We start from the raw sequence: 24,491 nt of genomic DNA, 5'->3' as shown, positions 1-24,491 counted from the left end.
GTTTGATGGATAATATATGGATATTTTTTACATGTATTTCTAAGAAATATGCGTGCAAATTTCGGGATAATATGATGAAAGAGGCATTTTTCTAAAAATAAATATAAATTTTATTGGAAAAATATTTAATTAAAATTTTTTATAGTTGTGTACTGGATAATTAAAATCCAGTTTTAAAATTTTCCAATATGAAGCCCTAGTTATAGAATGGTTTCACTGCCATTCCACTCTTCAAGTATTAAATTCCAAACTACCCTATAACATAGCACCGGTCTGGAATCTCATGCACCTGAGATTCCCACGTGTATCCAGGAGCATCACGGGAACCTAGTGTTCTTAAATACATGCGTTTACTCTCATTCTACCATTGCCAATTGAAGACGGGTAAAACGAAAGCCACTTGTTATGGCTATTGGCCTTCTGTTTCCAACCGTATAACTAAAATCGTTTCAAATTTCAACACTGACAACCAAGGACGAAGATGTGCACTTCTACTTCCTTGTGCACATTTTAATTCTGTTTTTAAATCCTAACTTATTCATGCTAACTTAAATTTAAAATTATCATCCAATTTATTCCAACATCAATGAAGATTATAAAAAGGTGAGTATCATAATAAATTAAATTATGCTACGCTATTATATTGTAAACTCTAAAAAATAAATCACTGACATAGATTTGTTGCACATAAAAGTGCTGGGAATTTGCATTTTTTTATATATAGCTTGAAAAGAAAAAAAGAAAAAAAACTTTTACAAGTAACAAGATAGAGAAAATGTGACAATTTTTTCTTGAATCACACTGTGAGGCTCGCAAAACAAATCTAACTTTGAATACAGCCCCCGTACGGGAAAAGGTTGGACACCACTGACTTAAACCACATTGCACCAATGTTCATTATTTGTATACAAGAGTGAGTGTGTGTGTGTGTGTGTTCAGGATCAATTAGCATGTTGTATGATCTTAAAAATCCAGAATTCTGGTGACCATTCCACCTGAGATCAGCTAACTACATCAGTCTCGATTGAAGAGGCCTTTAGAAATTCCCCCAGTCATTCACAGGACTCCAATGGGAGGAAAGCACCCATTCCTCCAAATGGGTGACTAGTGGTGAAACCTGTCACAAAGGGTTTTTTTTTTTTTTTTGAAATTTGTTTCATACGCTCACCTATAAATGTTTCTTATCCGTGCGCTTGTCTAACCTCCACATTCACAAGTGTTCTGGTAAATAATATATCATTTTTTAATATATGTGGAGGTTCTTTTAATTGATTTCTCATCTTATTTAGAGGCTTAAAATTAGTTCCACAACACATTTTTTGCAAATTCTTTTTTTTTTGTTTTGTTTTTTCCAATCCCTATGATATACTGAATGAATACAGCCTTTCTATAATTCAAAGATTTTCTTTTTGGTTTCCAAAATCCTGAATTTATCTATTATTTTATTTATTAGTTTACCAAGAAATGCATTTTTTGCTGTTTATCAAGTTTACTTTTTTTTTTTTTTTTAGTTTTTACTGTTTACCAAGAAACATTTTTTGCTGTTAATTAAGGAGCATTAATGTCTAACATTTACTATTTATTCCTTTATTTTGAAGTCTATATTTGAATAAACAGATTGGTCAATAGAAATTCCTTGGCACTCAGAGCCTTTAATATTAAGTAATATAAGTATATATATAGATGTAATAATATTAAGGAATATAGGTGTATATTACTATATTTAGTAATATAGTAATATAATAACCAGGCAGCGGCCCACCTGAAATATATTTACAACTTTAAATTCTTAATATTCTTAATTCTACATTCTACTATGGCTACTTTTATTAAAGAACACCTTTTACAGCCATTTCTTTTACTTTATATGTAATTAAATGCAATTAAATATTAATTTTAAGATTAAAATTAAAATATTACCTTTTTGAGATCCATGCTTCTCTACCTTTTCATGAAAATCCCACCCATGTGCTGACTAGAAACAAGAAATTTACATGTTTAGATGCTTCATACAGAGAGAGTTTATCTGATTTCAGATATTGTTTCATAACAAATAAGACTTTTTGTATTTGTGAAATTTCTTCTGCAATATCTTCAATATAGAATAAATTTCACAAATATAGAAAAATGGTGCACTCAAAAGCAATATACAGAAGCACAAGAGATTCTCAGAAAAAAAGATGTTTTCTGAGAATCTATTGTGCTATCTATATGAGAGGTATAAGGTCTGTTTGTTTGTTATTTGGTTTTTAGGAGCATTAGCAACTAAGGCCATAATTGCTCCGGGATATGAGGTGGTCATTCCCTGATCTTTCTGCATCCTCCGTATTTGGTGGTGACGGGCTCGAACCCCGGTCTAATCAAGAAGCGTGTGCTACGCAGGTATAAGGTCTACATACACTTGTGTTTCTGAAAAAGTTAGAGCTGAGCTGATGAAGAAATCAGCCATTGCAATCATTTTATTGACAGTGTTTCTCCTACTATCCAGAGAAATTTGTCCCATCAACAAACAGTGTTTCAATCTGTGCTGCACAGAATTCTCTGGGATGCACAGCCACTTGAGGGAATCAGCATTCACACCACCACCACCACCACCATCATCACTTCAGAACTAGCAGCCTCCAGAAAAATCTTGAGTGATCCACACAGATAGTAATTGCAAGGAAATAAATCAGGGAAGCTGAGAGGAGGAATTCAAGACATTCCCTCCCACTTCTGACAGAATTCTAATCATTATGCTAGTTAAATAAGGATGAGTGTTGTTGTGCAGTAATGTCATTCCCCTCTGACACCTGCCAAATGAAATTTGCTCTGAAGCATGCATAATAGATTACTCTAATAGATCAAACTGATTGCAGCTGCATGATGATTAAAGTCCAGAGAAAATAAAACTGAATGTTCAGCTCAGGCAAAACAGCTGGCAAGATCACTCACTGAGAAGAACTTTTTTTAAAATCCTTTGCATTTTGATACATGTCCTTAATAGAGTCTTGGATTAGCATATGATGCAAGAAAGCAAACTTATATAGCATCAGCCAATGTTTGCAGTATTGTTACTAGGTATGCCAACTTTTCCAACTGTATAAGAGGGATATTTGACAGCTTTTCAATTTTTTAAGGAGAAAAAACTGAGTATCTCAAAAATATAAATCAGAATATCTGATGGAAACAAATAAAACGTTTCCATAATAAAGTACAAATAAGTCTGTATATAAGTTCTGTAATACAGAAAAATCATAATGAATAATATTTCTTGCAGCAATATCAACACAGGAGCAAGACTGTTTAATGGCAGCTTCAATTTACCCATACTCTTTTGTGGTGTGATGTAATGACGACACTACTAATGCATGTTTCCTAATAATTGTTAACAGGAGACATTGTTTTTACAAGGATGGGATACACTTAATTGAAGAGGTGCAAGAATATTTGCTGACGCTATAGAGGAAGTGACATGTAGGTTCGAACCCTACTACTTGGGAAAATACACAGACTAATAAATTAACTAGAGCCGCAAGCAGAGATGAAAGTGATTCTTGCACTACTGCTATTGGAACATGCAGCAACATGGAAAGCAAAACGTTGGAGATTTCAGGACCTGTTGTGGTTCATCATGGAACATGTAAATACATAAGCTGTGTTAGGGTAACTAAGAGCATATGTGCACGCATACTTGCATGTACACTAACATTTCTAGGAGTATTGTAAATAAATTTGATGAATTTGAAGTACTGAGTGAGTGAATGATGGGGGTTTAATGGCGCACGAGCTGCTGGGGCTATAGTGCGCCTATTCATAGGAAAATGATAAAAATCAAATTTCAGATATAATCATTTGAAGTACTGATTAAGTCATCAAATACACACACTGTACAGGTAGCATAAACATGGTGAAATTCAGACATAAACAGTGTTGAATTTGAATATGGGGGGGAACAGGATATACAGGAAGAACAGACAGGATAAAAGGATGGAGATGTTACGCTTTTAGTTAAGAAGCATATTAAATTTAAGGTAGTGCATCCGGTTGACATGGGTGAACAGTGCAATGCTGAATCAGTTTGATGTGATATATAAGCACCCGGAAAACAAAATTGAGGGCAGGAGTATGTTATAGGCCTAATGAATCTGATGAGTATAATGAACAATTGTTCAGAGAAATAGAGTGGGCCAGCAAATCAGAATGTCTTATAATGGGAGATTTTAACTTTCAAAATGTTGATTGGAACTTGTGAATTGGTCACGCACACTAGAAACACTTTTGTAGATTTCTTGGATGACTGCTTTCCACAGCAACATATCAGAGAGGCAACTAGAAGAAGCAATACTCTTGATCTGGTTATCAGCAGTGTTCTTCTTGCATTAAGACTCTGCAGGTAAAAGACACACTGGGTGGCAGCAATCACAGTATACTAATGTGGAACTCAAGCGTTTAGGGCATACGCCTCAAGCTATGAAGGAGTCTAGACTATGTATAAATATAGTGCAAACGCATCAGAAATACATAGCTATATCTGAATAAATCAGAATATTAGTAAAACGGCATCGTTTTAAGTTATATCTCATATTGTGAATACCTTCACGACGAGTTGCCATGACATTGCAGTACTTCGAATAAGTAACGCTTCACCCAAAGGAGAAGACTGCTGTTACTTATTCTCAGTGGATACCACCACCCAGATGGCACCGTTTCAGGACTATTTGGCCTGAAACGGTGTATCTATGCCTTGTCTTTCCAGTACCCGAAACATTGCCTTATGCTGTATGGAGTCAGATGCCTTTTCATAATCCACAAATGCCAGGCATAATGGTGTTTTATATTCATTTGCTTTCTCCATTAGCTGTGATATTACATGAAGGTGATCCATAGTTGAGAATCCTGTCCTAAAGCCAGCTTACTCTTTCGGTTGATTCTCATCAAGTATTCTTTCTAATCTGTTAGTAATGATCCTTGTGAACAACTTGTAGATGTGGGATAACAAGCTAATTGGTCTATAATTTCCAATTTCTGATTTATCTCCTTTCTTATGCAGCAAAACTATGATTGCATTATTCCACTGCTTAGGCATCAGACCTTTTCTAAAGCACTTTGTGAAGAGCCTTGCCAGTTTTTGTGTTATGTCTCTTCCTCCCAATTTTAACAACCATACAGTAACTTCATCTTCCCCAGGGGCTTTCCGATTCTTCATTTTCTTCAATGCATGTTCTACCTCATCAGGAAGAATATTGGGTATGTCGTATGTGTTGCTACTTTGCAATCCATCTTCCCCACTGCTGGTATCATTCCCTTGCTCCTTGTATAATTCTCTATAGTAGTCTTCTGCTATTTGAATTATGCTTTCTCTGCTGTTTATAAGTACACCATCGCTATTCTTCAGTTTCAGTATCATTTGTCTTTCTGTATTACTGCTCAGCTGCTGATTTAAATCCTTTGTTTTCCCTTAATGCTTGTTCCACTTTTCTTGTGTTAATCTGTCTTGTGTTAAACAGCTCTGGTATCTAATACTATCCCACATCCACATAAGGGTCCAATGTGGTTTGTCCTTCTCTTCTTGGCATTAACATATGTGAAGAATTCCTTATCCTCCCTCCTCTTTGCTAGCGATTTCTCATAATCTGCCTTTACCAGCCTAACCTTTTCTGTGGCACTATTGCAGGTCAATTTGTAGCTGTTATAGGCTTCAGTACTTTTTATTGCTCTGTAACTTTTCCATGCCATCTTTTTCTGATCAAGTAATCTGGCAACTTCATTATTCGTCCAACTTGGAATCCTCCTCGTGGAGTATTTTTTTAATGGTGTATATGCACATTCAAGGCTTCTGTGATTAATGCTTTAAAGGTATATCATAATTCAATTGTATTTGCTCTCTGTGAGATATCAACCCAGTTAATAGAGGCCATGTAGCATCTTAAACCGTCATAATTTCCTGTCCTGAAATTATAACCCAGTCCTTTGCCTTTAACTACTGCTACCTCTCTCTCTCTCTCTCTCTTCGTTGTCAACCATAGAACTCCATGATCACTTCCTGATACTGGTTATTGTACTATCAGCCCTATTATGTCATCTGGTTCATGGGTGATGATGAGGTCTAGAATATTCTTTTCTCTAGTACTTTCCTCGACATGCTGATACAAATAGCATTCATCTAGTTGATTTAAAAATTATGTCCCCCCATGTGGAGTTTTCTTCCCATTTGCTCCAATCAATTAGAGGCAAATTAAAATTACCCATAATACGACATTGACACTTGCTTGCCCATTCCATTTGCATGTAGAGGCTCTCATCATAATCTTCACAATCACATGGCATGTAGATTACTCCCACTCTCATTATACCTTTGCTTCCAGTTATCTCACACCATACAGATTCTACACTAGCACGCGAAACGTCTGAATCCGGGAAAGCTTTCATCATGCTCAGGCTGCTTTTGATAAGAAGCATGACACCACCACCCATTCTATCTTCCCTATCCTTCTTTGATACATTATCCATACCATACTGAAACTCACTGATCATCCCCTATCTCCTAGTGGCACCACATTTCCGTAAGCCCTATTATGTCAGCATTACTTATCCTGACCAGCAGTTTGAATTCACTCATTTTATTGATGACACTTCTGATATTCTGTATAAACAATTAAGACTTAGTTTTCTTGTACAGTTAACTATCCTGACACAGCCCTTAAAGCTATTTAAGCTCCCATCCCTGGGATTAGCTGCCTGCTCATTTGAAACGTTTCTGCCCTCAGAACATCAGAACTTGCTAATATGTTCTGTTGTGGTAACAAACAAGAACTCAGGTATGCACAAGCATTAATTTGACCAATATTATCAGATAAACGTGTATCTATATTACCTGTATCCCCCCCCCAAAACTAGCAGTTTCCCTGAACTTTTAAGGTATCCTCAATAATATTGGCAAAAACTCTTGCACCACCTTTGTTTAAATATATCCTGTCTCTACAAAACAGATTCCTTCTACCTACAAGTGCAGACCAAGCTGATAGAAATTTTCCCCCAAAAGTCTTGCAGAGTCCTTCAAGCCTTGAGTTAATCCACAAGGCTTTCGGCATATAATCCCTCATATCGTGCCAGGGCAGAATTGCAGACACATAGAGATTGTGACCTAACTCGTGGCATTTCTTCAGCATGGTCCTGTATTTGTCTGACAAATTGTCAGATTGTGTATGCTTAATGTCATTAGTCCCTACATGAATAATAATATTCTCTTTATCCCCCTTAAAATCTGACAGTCTGTTGGTGACATCATTAATAGTTGCTCCCAGCAAACATACCCTGGTTCTAGTCCACCAACCCTTATCACAAAAAAATATTTCCAACTTCTCTGACAATGGAGTCTCCTAATAAAACTAAGTCCTTTTGAACCGGAGTAGTTTTCACTTGGTTACTTTGTTCTGGGGTCCAAATCAGGAGTGCATCACTTGGTAGGTTGCTAGAGTCTTGAGTCCCTGAGAGCTCCCAGTTACATTATTCTCGAGAGCAAGCACCCGTTTTTTCAGTGACTCAAATTGTTCTAGCGATGCACCAAATTATAACTTAAGATCGGTGCACTCCTTATAACAGTGACAAAGAAAAGAATCTCCAAGTGAGATAGGATTATCTACTAGGTCATGCTTGGAATACATGCCACAGGATCTGCAAAGGATAAAATCATGACTCACCTGGAAATCGCCATCAGCTATTTCCGTATGAATCATGGTACCCTCTGATGAAGTGTTCAAGGCAGATCTTGTAATAACCATTTTAAGATTTACTAATTATTAATAAAATAAACCTTCAAAAAATTATATTTATAATATTAAAAAAATCAAACTATTACAGGAAAACAAAACTTATCAAAATAAACTTCACAATATACTAAATAACCTTTGAAATACTGCTCACTCAACTAATCCTGCTCTAATCCCCTCTTATCTATACTTCTTTACTGTCTCTATGAAGAGCTGTAATAGGTATGTCTGCTCGCCACGAATGCCAAAAGTAGAATTATATTTATCTACTGTCATTAAATACAATTAGCTATTATATTTACTGGTCGAACTGAATTTCTTTTTAAATAAATTATCGGTATTCTCTAGTGTGTCATATGAGATGAGTTTAATTAATGAAGTACAATTATATTTGAAACAGTATTTAAAACAAAAGAAATCTATTCTAATTAAATAAAAAATCTATTCAAATTTAATAAAAAAATATTTTCTAATTAAATAAAAACACTACAAAAGTTAATTTCTAATATTACAATGGAAAATATTATTGTATTTTTTTTTTTTTTTTTAATATATAAAAAGTTATAATGGTTTTAAAATGAGCCATCCTAACAATTCACCGAAAAGCACTTTTTATTCAGCCTTACAAAGATTCATAAAAATGATGCATAACTGCTTGAGATGTTTTCCTTGTTGAGTATAGGTCCAGCAAATTGGTCTTCTTTCTTTCCGCTACTGGAAGCAGTTGTGTACAAGGATCAGAGGATTATGTTTGAGTTTCTGTTTAGAGGAGTCATTGCGTTCTTTCTGTCTTGAGGATATCTTGGTATGTTGTTTTATACTTCAGTGTAAATTAGCATTAGCAGAGGCATATGATGCAAGGAAGCAAGCTTATGCAGCATCAGCCATATAAAAAAAAAAAAAAAAAAACGCTCCCATTTCACCCCTCTGTTCATTCCAAATACCTGTCCAGCTCAGCCTTATATTAATTTAGGCTATCAACTTCCACAACAAAAGATGGAAGTCTGTTCCACCAATCAACTACCCGCTGGCTAAAGGCAAACTTCCACACATCTATCCTACAACTTTCTTTCCTCAATTTGAATTTATGCCCTCTCAGGTGATTATTCTGAGCAAGAGGAAGAATCCCATCACTGTTGAGCATGCTCAAACCATTCAAAGCTTTATACCCCTCATTCAGATCATCTTGCAGGTGCCTCGTCTCCAGACACTGTAATCTGCAAAACTTAAGCCATTCTTCATAAGAGCAACCCTTTGTTCCATTCACTAATCTTGTTGCCCTTCTCTGTACTCGTTCCAGCAGCTCTACATCCTTCTTGAAATGAGGCCTCCAAACCTGTATACAGTACTCAAGGTGTGGCCTGACCATTGCCTTATACAAGGGAATAATCACCTCCTTATCCCTGCTAGAAACATTCCTGTATATCATTGATAAGACACCATGAGCTACTATAGCAGACCATCTAAACTGCTCAGAAACCTTCATATCTGCCTGCACAATTACCCCCAGGTCCTTTTCATTCTCTACCACTGTCAGTGTAGTATCACAGAGTTGATATGTTACTCTGGGGCTGCTGTTCCCCATATATAGTACTTTTCATTTGTCAATGCTAAACTTCATTTGCCACCTCTCAGCCCATCTGCTCAACTATTCTAGATCCTGTTGCAGCAGCATACTGTCATTAGTGTCATTAATAACCCTGCCAAACTTCGTATCGTCTGCAAACTTGGACATTAAGCCTGATATACCATCATCAATATCATTTATAAATATAGAAAATAACAATGAACCCAAAACTGAACCCTGAAGGACTCCACTATTAACATTAGTCCGCAAAGAGCAGTGTCCATTGATTGCCATTCTCTGTCTTCTCCCACTCAACCATTCCATTATCCATAGCAGCAATTTGCCTCCAATGCCACACTGCTCCAATTTGTGCAGCAGTCTTCCATGTGCAACAGTATCAAAACCCTTTCTAAGATCCAAATCTATGATATCAAAGTTATCCCCTGCATCCAGTTCCTTTGTGACCACATCATAGTATCCAATCAAATTAGTCAGACAAGACTTCCCCCTTAACAAACCCATTCTGTGTCCGAGCTATAACTGAAGTCTTGTCTAGATGATCCTGCAGTGCTTCTTTAACCAGTGACTCCATTAATTTCGCTGGAACAGAAGTTAAACTAACAGGTCTATAATTACTTGTGTCGCCCTTTGATCCTCCTTTGCGAACTGGGGTCACATTTGCACATCTCCAGTCTGCAGGGACCTCCTCTGAATTGAAGAATTCACTCATGATTATGGCTAAGGGTTTGCTTACTTCCTTTGCTGCCTCCATTAATATAATCGGATGGATAGATTTTACATAGGTAAAGAACTCTTTGCTGTTCTTCTTTGCATACTTTGCCGAAGATTTCTCATAATCTGCCTTTGCCTACCTAATCTCCTTTGTGACAGACCAGCTTATATCTATCATAGGCTTCCATGTCACTCATTAATTTAAATGCATCCCATGCCTTTTTCTTCTCTGCCATATGTCTCATTAGTTCATCTGACATCCATTTAGGCCTAAACCTTGAACAATATTTCTTAGTTGGTATGTAAAGCCTAGTAGTTTCCAAGATAAATTCTTTGAATGCCTCCCATTTTCAATTTTCAGTTAGTAACATCATCAGTTGATCCCACCATATAGAATTTAAATACTGTCTCAGACCACCATAGTCGTCTTTATGAAAGCAAAACCCCTTCCCTTTACCCCTGATGGTAGTTATCTCTTTGAGTAAATCCCACTTCAGCACACTGTCATCACTGCCACCTAGTGGTTCCTTTATCTGCAGATTCTTAATGAATGAAGAATCACAACTCATAATCAGTATTACTCCCTCTAGTTGCCTCCCGAACATGTTGATGTAGAAAACAATCATCCAATATATCCACAAAAGCCTTGTTAGTGTGCAAGTGACCAACCCACAAATTCCAGTCAATATCTGGGAAATTAAAATCACCCATTATAAGACTCTGATTTACTGGCACACACTATTTTCCTGTACAGTTTTTTATTATACCAATCAGAGCCATTAGGCCTATAACTCACTCCTACTCTCAATTTTGATCTCCCAGTGCTTATGTCACACCAAACTGACTTGACACTGCACTGTCCGCACTTCCTTCACCCTTCCTTCACACTTCCTCCACCCTTCCTATCCTTTTTTTCCTTCCTCTACACATTGTACTCCCCAAATTCCAGTTCTGCATTCCTTATATCTGTGTGACACCACGTCTCTGATATCCCATCAATATCTGCCTTTGATGTTTTGACCAACACCTCAAATGGATCTCTTTCCCCAATCTAATTATTTTTATATCTCCAATTTGCACACCATCACTGTCACAGTTCCTCTTACAATTTATTTCAATATTGCTGCTTAAATGGTTCATGCCCAAGAAATCAGTTTGTCTCAGTTCAAATAATTTGTAAAGGTTTCCTTTCTCTTTTGCAGCACAAAGCAGTGAAATCCATTGGCCAGAATGAAAAATAAGTACTGATTTCAATGATCTCTTAACGTGCTTCTCTATCATGGAATGAACATTATCACCTTCATTTTGACATTGGCATTAGCATATTTGTACATTTTGATGTAGTCACAAAGGAACTGGATGCAAAGAATAACTCTGATATCATATATTTGGATCTTAGAAAAGCCTTTGATACTGTTGCACATGGAAGACTGCTGCACAAACTGGACCAGCGTGGCATTGGAGGCAAATTGCTGCTATGGATAAAGGGATAGTTGAGTGGGAGAAGACAGAGAGTAGTAATCAATGGACACTACTCATTGTGCACTAATGGTATTAGTGGAGTTCCTCGGGATTCAATGTTGGGTCCATTGTTGTTTTCTGTACTTATAAATGATATTGATGATGGCATATCAGGCTTAATGTCCAAGTTTGCACACGATACGAAGGTTGACAGGGTTGTTAATGACACTAACGACAGTACATTGCTGCAACAGGATCTAGAAAAGTTGAGCAAATGGACTGAGAGGTGGCAAATAAAGTTTAACATTGGCAAATGTAAAGTACTACATATGGGAAGCAGTAATCCTAGAGTAACATATCAACTCTGTGGTACCACACTGACAGTGGTAGAGAATGAAAAGGATCTGGGGGTAATTGTGCAGGCAGATATAAAGTTTTCTGAGCAGTGCAGACGGTCTGCAAGAGTAGCTCATGGTGTCTTGTCAATGATATACAGGAATTCTTCTAGCAGGGATAAGGTGATTATCCCCTTGTATAAGGCAATACAGGTGACCCCCGCTTAACGCTGATAATTTGTTCCGGAAAAACGGAGCGCTAAGTGAATCCGCGCTAAGGGAGCGCTGCATTCCCATATGGTAACATATGTATTTGTGAGTTGCAGTCAGTGCCATAGGATATTTCCTAATCAATAATAAACGGTAGTGAAAAGATGCACAAATGTCGGTCAAAATATTTAATATTCAAATATTTGTACATATAAAATATTCTGTATTACATAAGTATATAATTATGTGGTAACTATTTACGTATCAAAATTAAACTTAAAATTCCAATTAAAATCATGAATTTAATTGATCTAAATTGATTTAATTTAATTGATGAATTTAATTATGAAAAATGTGTCGATTTTTGGTTGAACTTTGGCCCTCTTCCAAATAAACTAAAAGGGGTATTAATTTTAAATCCCCCGCAGTTTAATCACCACCACCCAACAATAAAGTCAACCGATCCTTCGCCGCTTTGAAACCTGGCATGTTTTTTTCTTCTTTCAATATGAAACTTCTTTTAGGCATTTGTTTCCACAAAAGTCCTGCTTCATCTATGTTAAAAACATGTTGAGAAGTATAACACATAATACCCTTCTTCAATAATTTTAACAAGTTCTTTTTTGAAAATTTCGGCTCCTTGATCTGCACTTGCAGCTTCTCCCTGAATTTTAAATCTATTCAACCAGCCCTTACCAGTTTTAAATGGTTCCACATTTTTTTTTTTTTTTTTTTAGGCGAGTTTTCTTCAGATAATCATATTGGCTAATCTCTCTCTCTCTCTCTCTCTCTCTCTCTCTCTATCTTATAATATTTAACTTAACTGAAATCTGCATTGGATATTATCTTCAATAAAATTTGTTAAAGTCTTTCCATTGCAATGCTGATAGCCGGCCTAGCCCTAGTTGCTTGCAGTGGAACAGCTATCTTTCCCACTGTTAAAATTAATTGTTTATTTTTTTTATAATTGTTCTTACAGTTAAACTTGCAAGTCCTAAATTATGACATACATCCGCTTGTCGTTGACCGGAATCGATTCGTTTCAAAACGTCTAATTTCATTTTCAAATTCAATCTTTTTCTTACATTTATAGTCTTCATACTGCACAGACGTTGTTGCTTTTTCATTCCTATCGGCCATTATTAACTCTTCGAAAATGTATCTGCGTTGGTTGCATTAATTACGATACAATGATCGAGTAAACTGCCCGTTACGCACGATGTCTAATACTGTACTGAGTGATGACAAGACTTCGGATAAATGCATATAACGCAAATATTACAAGCAATATACTTGATCATTTTTTAAAATGTTGATCTCGGAAATACGTAACAAGTCACTGTACTGCAATTAAATTAGCGCGCGAGAAAATTTCACTGAGCGTGGGAAACGTTTTAATAATGTTTTGCTATTCATTTTCAAGCTATCAACTCCATCAAATGAAATGATTTCATTAAATATGTCAAAAATGCAATCTGTAAAAGAGCGTTATAGTGATCTGTGACAGCGTTATAGTCAGATACGGGTTATAATATAAGAAAATCGTTATAGCGAATCAGCATAAAGCGAACCGCATTATAACGGGGGCCTGCTGTAGTCAGGCCACACCTTGAGTACTGTATACAGCTCTGGAGGCCTCATTTTAAGAAGGATGTAGAGCTGTTGTATTGAGTACAGAGAAGGGTAACAAGATTAGTGAATGGAACAAAAGATTGCTGTTATGAAGAAAGGTTTAAGTTTAGAAAATTACAGTGTCTGGAGACTAGGCACCTGAGAGGTGATCTGGTTGAGGTTTATAAAGCTTTGAATGGTTTGAGCATGCTCAATGCAGATGTGATTCTTCCTCTTGCTCAGAATAATTGCCTGAGGGGGCATAAACTCAAATTGAGGAAAGATGGTTGTAGGATAGATGTACAGAAGTTTGCCTTTACCCAGCAGGTGGTTGATTGCTGGAACAAACTTCCATCTGTTGTTGTACAAGTTGATAGCTTAAATAGATTCAATGCAGAACTTGACAAACATTTGGAGTGAGTGGATGGGTGAAATAAGGGTTTTTCTTTTTTTTTTAGCTGATGCTATATAAGCTTGCTTTCTTCCATCATGGGTCTTTGCTAATGCTAATTAGTAAATGATGTTGTTATTTGGTTTTTAGGAGCATTAGCAACTAGAGCAATATTGCTCCGGGGATATGTGGTGGTCATTCCCTGACCTTTCCGCATCCTCCGTATTTGGTGGTCACGGGCTCGAACCCCAGAGTAAATGATGCAAGATTGCAAACTTATACAGCAGATGCCAAGTGGGGAAAAAAAAAAAAAAACATGATGCCTCCCATTTCACCTATTCGTTTACTCAAAACGTTTGTCCAGTTCTTCCTTGAATTTATTTAAGCTATCATCTTCCCCAACAACAGATGGAAGTTTGTTACAGCTATCGACCACCTGCTGGCTAAAAGAAAAGTTCCACACATCTATTCTTTTTTTTTCTTTTTATGTAAACCCCAAATACGAGCGATATTAGAACCTATAGTACTTAGTACTGTGCTTGGGTTGGAAGCAAGTTTTCTACTCTTAGCCTGTTCAAAATCTAGTTTGCACTGATTAATAACTGCTTTACAATTGTTGCGAGCTTTGGTGCAGGCAGAAAATGAAACTGAAGAATTAGAAACAAGCCAAATACGATACACAACATTCTTCTCCTGAACGGCTTTAGCACTTTTATTGGAAAACCAAGGTTTAGATAAAGGACAAGATTTTAAAGTGGAGTGTGTGATAAAGGATTCCATTCCTGCAAGAATAATATCATTGACACGATCTGAGCAAACGTTGATATTAGAAGTTTTGAAACAGTAATCCGACCAAGGAAAAGATGAAAAGAAATCTTGCAGGTCATCCCATTTTGCATTCTTGTAATGCCAAACAACACGAGGTTGGGAATAGCCATGAGATAAAGGTTCCATTGGAGAAGAGACAATCACCAAGTTGTGATCTGAAGTGCCTAAAGGACCTCTCACTTCAACTGTGTACTTAGAAGAGTTGTTTGAGAGAAAAAGATCAAGCATGTTGGCTGTATGATTAGGATTGTCCAGTATTCTTGTAGGTAAAAGAACAATCTGTGCAAGGAAGTTAGTAATTGTAAAAGACTCAGCATCTCGATCAGCTGGATCGGTGTGGCTAGAAAACGGAAGCCAGCTGGAGTTGTGAACATTAAAATCACCAAGGAAAATTACCTCACTGTTAGGAAAGTTGGACTGGAGAAAGTCAAGTTGCAAAGAGAGGAAGTTAAAGAGCTCCAAGTGATTAGTGGAGTTGGGAGAACGGTAGAGACAACAGATGAATTTGACACAATGAAGTAGAGAGATTTTAAGCCAGAGACGATCAAAGAGAGGAGATTCCAAATTGCCACGTCTCTGACAGGGAATATCAGAACAGACAAATGCACAAGTACCACCTTTGAGGCAAAAGGAATCATACCGCAAATAATTTGGGCATCTGAGATGAGCAGTAGTTGAATCAACCAATAACTGAGATTCTGTCAGAAAAAGTACATGGGGTTTGGCAGCCTGCAAGTGGAAATGGACATCGTTGAGATTAGAATTGAGACCACGTATATTTGTGAAATGAATTAGGAAGTGTTTGGAAGGTTTAGATCTTTTTGCAGATAAGTTTGCTCTATTAGTTTGACAATTCGTGGTGTTTTCAATAGTAAGAAAAAGTGGGTGGGACATGCTGTATGAAGTAATGAAATTTTTGGATATGGCGTACACATGGTAAGAATATACCCAGATCCTTGACATGATGTGGCCTTGACAATGCTCCCCGCATACACACTACTCGGACTCCCTCCAGTCACTATCTGGCAGAGTAGAGGTAGCAAGATACACTAGCTGATATGGAAGCCTCCTAGAGAGTTACCAATAGGTACGGTCTGGTGAACTAACTAGCGGTCGGCCTGCGAACACCGTTTTAGAGCTGTACCCTCGTAATGTAAGGAATATTGGATCTCGCCACGATGGTCATCATAACCTCAAAAGTCATCAATCATACTGCATGATGGAAGAGATGGGGAAGGGTTGACCGGAACTTAGCTCAAGAGACTAAACATGGGTTCTACCACTTCAAGCCTCCAATAAGCAAAGTGGTGGTATTGCACAGGTTAATGAGAGTCATCTACCATTGAGTGCTGCCTGGTAACATAGAGGGGTGGCATTCCTCCATGTGGTGTGGGTGCCACACCTTGATCCCTGCTTACATTGGTTCACACCTGGGTGGTCACCCACCATGTACTTGTGCATGGAGGGTATACCCAGGATTACTAACAGTCCCACCATTGTGAAGGTGCAAGCAGGGGATTTGGCTATCACTGACCATCCAGATTTCACCGAAATTGGGCCCATTTGACTTGAGTGCCACCCGAATATCAGTTCCATCAGCGATTTTAGACTCCCAGGTAGTAAGTACAGCTTGTCTGGCATATCTGAGAGAGTGTCTGTGACATCCTCAAGGACCATTCTGCAATAGTCCTTCCTCAATTTTAATTTGGGCTCCCCTCATGTGTGTAGCCTGAGCAAGAGGAAGAATCCAATCAGCATTAAGCTTGCTAAATCCATTCAAAGCCTTAAACAACTCAAGCAAATCACCTCATCAGCGCCTAGTCTCCAGACTACAATTTTCAGAACTGAAGCTTTTCTTGGTAAGAGCACCCCTCTGTTTCCCTCACCATTTCATTGCCCTTCTCTGTACTTGTTCCAACAGCTCTACATCCTTCCTAAAATGAACCTCCAGACCTGTATGCAGTACTCAAGATATGGGATAATCACTTCCTTATTCCTGCTAACAAATTTCCTGTATAACACTGACTAATCCCCATAAGCTCTCCTGGCAGCCTGTCTTCATTGCTCAGAGTACTTCATATCAGACTGCATAATTACACCAGGTCTTTTTCATTTATCACTAACATGTGTAGAACTACACAGTTAGTATGTTACTCTGGGGTTACTGCTACCCATATACAGTATGTTGCATCTGTCAACATTAAACTTCAGTTGTCATTTCTCAGCCTATCTGCCTAACTTTTATAGATCCTATTGCAGTAGCATACTGTCATTACTATCATTAACCACCCTGGCAACCTTTGTATCATCTGCAAACTTAGAAATTAAGCTCAATATGCCTTAATCAATTAATAAATATTGAAAACAACAATGAGACCAACACAATACTGGGGGGACTCCACTAATAACATCAGTCAACAAAGAGACAATGTCCACTGAGTACCACTCTTTGTCTTCTCCCACTCAACTATCCCTTTATCCATAGCAGCAACTTGCCCTTAGCTGCACTGCTCCAATCTGTACAGCAGTCTTTTAAAGGCAATAGTATCAAAAGTGTTTCCATAATCCAAGTATATCATATCTTCTTTTTTTTTTATCAAAATTAAAGAAGTAACACCAGATTAACTCCATAGGAATAGAGCTATAAGGCAATCATATGGCATGGATATGTTGTTCATACTTGACCAACCTGATTTAGTTATTTGAAGTTGTCACAAAGAACCTGGATGCAAAGAATAACTTTTACATCATCACTGTTTGACACAACTGTTAGTTGTATAAACTGGATTAATGTGGGATAATAAGCAAGTTAATACTATGGAATAATCGATGATTATGTTTTAGAAGACTAGCTGTAAATGGCCACTGCTCTTCACGTACTAATTGTATGAGGGGGGTACCACAGCGGTTCAGTCTTTGGCCTCCCTTACTATTTTTAATATTTACTGATACTATAAATATAACATTAATAAATTAACATGTATAGAATCTAGTTTTCTTATAAGGATAGATGTATATAGTTAATAACATTAATTAGGGTATGCTACTTCAAGAAAATCTAGATAAACTAGGCAGGTATTTAATAAATTCAAGGTGTTGCCTTTGGGTAGCAGTAATCCCAAAAAAGATGAGAATAAAATTCAATGTATTCAATAAGGTAAAAGAAATTCAACGTGAAGTTCCCAAAGAAGCATAGAACAGCTCATGGGATTCTGTCAATATACAGGTACTTTGCCAGTAGGGGGCAAAGAGATCATTATTCAATTGTAACCACAGGCCCAGCCACATCCTTAATACTACATACAGGTTTTGAAAACTCCTGCTAGGAAAGACACAGATCCATTGAAAAGGGTCAGAGAAGAGCAACAAGATTAGCTGGAGGTGCAAAAGAGTATTGTTAACATGAGAGACTGGAGTTCTGTAAAGTGCAGCAACTGGAAACTAGGCATCTATGTTTAAGGCCATAAAAGGGCTGAGAAAACTAAATGTTGATGGCACAATTACTTTTACCCAGAAGACGCGCATACACACACACACACAGAAGAAGACAAAACTAAATTGAAAGAGGATGGTTGCAGAATAGATGTGTGGAAATTTGCCATCAGCCAGAGAATAATTTATTGTTGCAATAGGCTTCAATACAAAGGGAAATTTGCCTTTAGCCAGCGGGTGGTTAATTGCTGGAATGAACCTCCGTCGGCTATTGTGGAAGTTGATACTTTAAATAAATTCAAAGTAGAACTGTTTGTTTGTTATTTGGTTTTTAGGAGCATTAGCAACTAAGGCCATATTGCTCCGGGGATATGCGGTGGTCATTCCCTGACCTTTCCGCATCCTCCGTATTTGGTGGTCAAGGGCTTGAACCCCAGTCTAGTCAAGAAGCGCTACACACTGCTGCTCCTACCCACCTGACTATGGAGGCGCCAGGAAGAACTGGATAAACTTTTGGAGTGAATGGATGGGTGAAATGGGGAGGGTTTTTTTGGCTGATGTTATATAAGCTTGCTTTCTTGCATCATATGTTAATCTAGTGTTGTGGAAGTGGGTAGTTTAAAACAGGACTGGACAAATTATTAGAAGAAATGGGCAAATTCAATGGGAAAAGTCTTTCTTACTCTTTCACTGATGCAGTATAAGCTGCTTCCTTGCATCGTTTCACAAATCTCATGCTGCAATTGAAACTGTTGACTGAAGAACCCAACCTATGAGGTCGGGGGTTGGATACATAGTATAATTTCTTGCATGCACTGACCAAGCGAAAAGAACTTTAATACTAAGCGAGAGAGTATACACAATAATACATAAAATGGAAACTGACATAAGGCACAGATATTCAAGAGATAACATATATTAAATTTAGCACAAATACATAATGAGAAATACATTTATTTTCATTATTACTTAAAAAATTATTCTAAATTGGGATTATAACTTTTTGATATCCCACATAAAAATTAATAAATTGCAACATGGCAATGTCTCTTTTTAAATTCATAAACCTCAAAATCCATAATAAAAATGAGATATGTTTAAGTAAGATTTCTGAATTTTTGGAAACAAGAATGCAAAGTTCAACATTGTGTACTTGCATACTTACAAAACAAAAACAAAAATAAAAAAAATACAGAAAATGAAAACAAAAATTAACATATTTGAGCTCACAAAAACAAGTTGGATAAATGAGATATTTTTATGCTTTATTAAGTAATATTTGAGTTAAACATACCCTGTCTTGTCGATCAGCCTGAACACCAAACTTTCCACCAAAACCTTTCACAGAGTCAGTTTGGGAGGCATGCTTCTGTATTTGAGCAATGTAATCATGTCCTACAGCAGACTAATATAATTAAAACAAAACATAACATTGGTAAATTTCTAACTCTAATATTACTCTCAAAGTAACACATTTCTAAGAAATGCATATCAACAGTGAATCCAGTATTTAAAAGGCACATCACTAAATAGCATGAAATAGGTTAGGTCTACAGACACACTAACAGAAATTTCTGAAAATGACCCACACAGAAAATAAAACAAAATTTAACTTCTAAAATTAATGATTACCAATTTTTATGTGCAATTGTAACATGACATGATAACATAAAGAGAGTAAATATACTTGAATAAAATGCTTCAAAATGTTAATCAAAATCTTTTTTTTTTTTTTTTATGTAAACCCCAAACATGAGAGGTGTTAGAAACTATAGTACTTAGTACCGCGCTTGGGTTGGAGGTTGAGAAGACGAAAGAAGATATTTGTTGACATTGGACTTGAACTTCTGTAAATTGTAATTTTCAGGAAATACATATGAAGGAAGGTTGTTCCAGAAAACGGCAGTTGAATGAATAAATGAGGAAGATGAAAATTTGGTTCTGTGGGTTTGAAGTTGGACAGTAAATGGATGTTGGCTGGTGGCGGCACGTGTTCGGACTGTTTTGAAAGAGAGAGCAGGAATTATGGAAACTAATTTATAAGAACAGTGCCCATGGAAGTATCTGTAGAAAAGGCATGCAGCAGAAATAGTACGTCTATGAGACAGCGAGTGGAGAGACTCTTTCAGAGATGAATCATTAATTAACCTAACTGCCCTCTCCTGAATGGAATCAAGAAGCCTGAGAGAGGTTTTGGGGGCACCACCCCAGATGTGGGAACAATAATCCATGGCAGGGCGGATTTGCGAATTATACAGAGTGAGCAGCTGTTTGGAAGAAAAGTAATGCCGAGACCGAAAGAGAAAACCAAGTTTTTTAGATGCAGAAGAAGCAATATTTGTAATGTGCTTGTGCCAAGAGAGATTAGAAGTTAGGGTAACCCACAAAAGAGATATATTATTATTATTATTATTATTATTAGCTATATGGTGCAAGGAAGCCTGAGGCTTATGCTGCACCAGCCAAAAAAAAAATTCCGAAGTTACCCTGAATAACAGAGAGAGACAGAGAGAGAGAGAGACAGAGAGAGAGAGAGAGAGAGAGAGAGAGAGAGAGAGAGAGAGAGAGAGAGAGAGAGAGAGAGAGAGAGAAGGGAATCACCAAGAAAGAGAAGAATGATGATATTAGCATTAGTAGAGGCATATGATGCAAGAAAGCAAGCCTACTCAGCATCAGCCAAAAAAAAAAAAAAAAAAAAAGCACAACCACTACTCCCATTTCACCCCTCCGTTCGTTCGAAATACCTGTCCAGCTGAGCCTTAAATTTGTTTAGGCTAACAACTTCAACAACAAGTGATGGAGGTCTATTCCACAAACCAACTGCCCGCTGGCTAAAGGCAAATTTCCGCACATCTATCCAACATTCGTCCTTCCTCAATTTGAATTTATGCCCTCTCAGGTGATTATTCTGAGCATGAGGAAGAATCCCATCGGCATTGAGCATGCTCAAGCCATTCAAAGCCTTATACACCTCTATCAGATCACCTCGCCGATGCCTAGTCTCCAGACTCTGTAATTTGCAAAACTTAAGCCTTTCTTCATAAGAGCAACCCTTTGTTCCATTCACTAATCTTGTTGCCCTCCTCTGTACTCGTTCCAGCAGCTCTACATCCTTCTTGAAATGAGGTCTCCAGACCTGTATACAGTACTCAAGGTGTGGCCTGACCAATGCCTTATACAAGGGAATAATCACATCCCTATCCCTACTAGAAAAATTCCTGTATATCATTGACAAGACCCCATGAGCTACTTTTGCAGCTCGTCTGGACTGCTCAGAGAACTTCATATCTGCCTGCACAATTACCCCCAGGTCCTTTTTATTCTCTACCACGGTCAGCGTAGTACCACAGAGTTCATAAGTTGATCTGGGGTTACTTTTTCCCATATGTAGTACTTTACATTTGTCAATGTTAAACTTCATTTGCCACCTCTCAGCCCATCTGCTCAACCTTTCCAGATCCTGTTGCAGCAGCATAGCATCAGTAGTGTCCTTAACAACCCTGCCAACCTTTGTATCGTCTGCAAACTTGGACATTAAGCTTGATATACCATCATCTATATCATTAATAAATACAGAAAACAACAATGGACCTAACACTGAACCCTGAGGAACTCCACTAATAACATTAGTCCACGTTGAGCAGTGTCCATTGATTACCACTCTCTGTCTTCTGCCACTCAACCATCCCTTTATCCATAACAGCAATTTCCCTCCAATGCCACACTGCTCCAATTTGTGCAGCAGTCTTCCATGCGCAACAGTATCAAAAGCCTTTCTAAGATCCAAATATATAATATCAAAGTTATTCCCTGCATCCAGTTCTTTTGTGACTACATCATAGTATCCAATCAAATTGGTCAGACAAGACCTGCCCTTAACAAAACCATGCTGTGTCTGAGCTATAACTGAATTCTTGTCCAGATGATCCTGCAGTGCTTCTTTAACCAGTGCCTCCATTAATTTTCCTGGAACCAAAGTTAAACTAACAGGTCTATAATTACTTGTGTCAGCCTTTGATCCTCCTTTGTGAATTGGGGTTACATTTGCACATCTCCAGTCTATGGGTACCTCCCCTGAGTCCAAAGAAGCTCTCATAATTATGGCTAGGGGTTTGCTTACTTCCTTTGCTGCCTCCTTTAATATAACTGGATAGATCCCATCCACCCCGGGTGTCTTTTTTATGTTTATCCTCAACAATTTCTCCTCCACTTTCCTTTCAGTTATTAGAAAATCATCTAGCTCACTGCCAATGTTTACTTCACCTACAACATTCCCCTTCCTGAATAACTCCTCATGTGTGAATGTAGATGCAAAATACTCGTTTAGATTGTTAGCCACCTGAGCAGGATCCTCAACTGTTGAACCATCAACATCCAGTGGACCAATCTGATTCATCCCTTTCCTTCTTGAGTTTAAATAGGTAAAGAACTCTTTTCTGTTTTTCTTTGCGTCCTTTGCCAAGGATTTCTCATAATCTGCCTTTGTCCGCCTAATCTCCTTTGTGACTTGGTTACAGACCAACTTATATCTATCATAGGCTTCCATGTCACCCATTAATTTGTATGTATCCCATGCATTTTTCTTCTCTGCCATATGTCTCATTAGTTCATCTGACAACCATTTAGGCCTGAACATTGAACAATATGTCTTGGTTGGTATGTAAAGCCTGGTAGCTTCCAAGATTAGTTCCTTGAATGCTTCCCATTTTGAATTTGCAATTGGTAACATCATCAGTTGATCCCACTGTATAGAATTTAAATACTGTCTCAGCCCATCATAGTCGCCTTTACGAAAGCAAAAACCCTTCCCTTTACCCCTAATGGTAGTTACCTCTTTGAGTAAATCCCACTTCAGCACACTGTGATCACTGCCACCTAGTGGTTCCTTTATCTGCAGATTCTTAATGCATGAAGAATCACTACTGATAATCAGATCAAGAGTATTACACCCTCTAGTTGCCTCCCAAACATGCTGGTGTAGAAAACAATCATCCAATAAATCCACAAAAGCCTTGCTACTGTGTGAGTGACCAACCCACAAATTCCAGTCAATATCTGGGAAATTAAAATCCCCCATTATAAGACTCTCTGATTTACTGGCCCATTCTAGTACCCTGTACAGTATCTTATTATACTCATCAGAGTCATTAGGCCTAGAGTACACTCCTACTCTCAATTTTGATTTACCCATGCTTATGTCACACCAAACTGACTCGACACTGCCCTGTCCATCGATGTCGACTGGCTTCACTTCCTTCGATTTTATGTGTTTTTTAACTAATAGCATAACCCCTCCTCCCTTCCTATCCTGTCTATCCTTTCTGTAGACGTTGTACTCCCCAAATTCCAGTTCTGCATTCCTTATATCTGTGTGGCACCATATCTCTGATAACCCAACAATATCTGCCTTTGATGTTTTGAGCAATACCTCAAATTCATCAAATTTATTTACTAAACTCCTAGCATTGGTGTACACGCAAGTATACATGCACCTATTTCTATTCTTAGCTACCCTAACACAACCCATGTGTTTACTTGTACCGCAATGACTTCCAGCAGTCTCTGAAATATCCTGCATATTATTTTTCAGGCTTCTGCTCATTCCAATAGAAGCAGTGCAAGAATCTCTTTCACCTCTGCAAGTGGCTAGTGTTAATCTATTTGTCTTTGTCTCCCCCCAAGCTAGCAGTTTTCCGACCCACCTAACACTGCCTCGATAGCATCAGCAAATATTCTTGCACCCTTTCTATTTAAGTGTATCCCATCCCTGTAGAAGCAATCTCTTCTGTTAACAAGTACAGTCCAAGCTGAAAAAAATTCTACCCCTTGAGCCTTGCACAATCTTTCCAGGGCCGAATTGATCGACAAGGCTCTCATCATATACTCCCTCCTATCGTGTCTGGGCAGAATTGCAGACACTTTCAAATTCAACCCTACTTCACGGCTTTTTTTCAACAGTGACCTGCTGTTGGTCACTGTTGAAAAAAATTCTGCGGAATTCACTGTTGAATTCCGCTGGTCTCCTACTCTTAATATCATTAGTGCCAACGTGTACAACTATATCACCTTTTGTGCCCTTAAAAGATGATATCCGCTCTACAACGTCATCAACCTTTGCCCCTGGCAGACATACCCTGGTCCTGTTCCACCTATCCTTTTTACAAAGCATGTTC

General features: G+C 37.7%; 1 protein-coding gene across 2 annotated transcripts in view; it reads right to left on the bottom strand.

Annotated features, from left to right (window-relative positions):
* Cortactin (cortactin) overlaps positions 1 to 24,491 on the bottom strand; it is a 312,424-nt gene that overhangs the window by 232,173 nt on the left and 55,760 nt on the right. For both annotated transcript variants that reach the window (XR_016547902.1, XM_090388922.1), the window contains exons 5-6: positions 19,613 to 19,723; positions 1,921 to 1,975 (exon numbers count right to left, since the gene is read on the bottom strand). Coding sequence is in view for 1 of the 2 variants with exons in the window: in XM_090388922.1 (XP_090245048.1) it covers positions 1,921 to 1,975; positions 19,613 to 19,723 (166 nt within the window). In the remaining variant the exon portion in view is untranslated. The remainder of the gene's footprint in view (positions 1 to 1,920; positions 1,976 to 19,612; positions 19,724 to 24,491) is intronic.

Source organism: Mastigoproctus giganteus, chromosome 14 (genome assembly GCF_048544385.1).
Source record: "Mastigoproctus giganteus isolate SK-2022 chromosome 14, ASM4854438v1, whole genome shotgun sequence".
In the NCBI taxonomy this organism is placed as follows: domain Eukaryota; kingdom Metazoa; phylum Arthropoda; class Arachnida; order Uropygi; family Thelyphonidae; genus Mastigoproctus; species Mastigoproctus giganteus.
The sequence above is the reverse complement of the archived record's forward strand: the minus strand, read 5'-3'. Positions and strand labels throughout refer to the sequence as shown.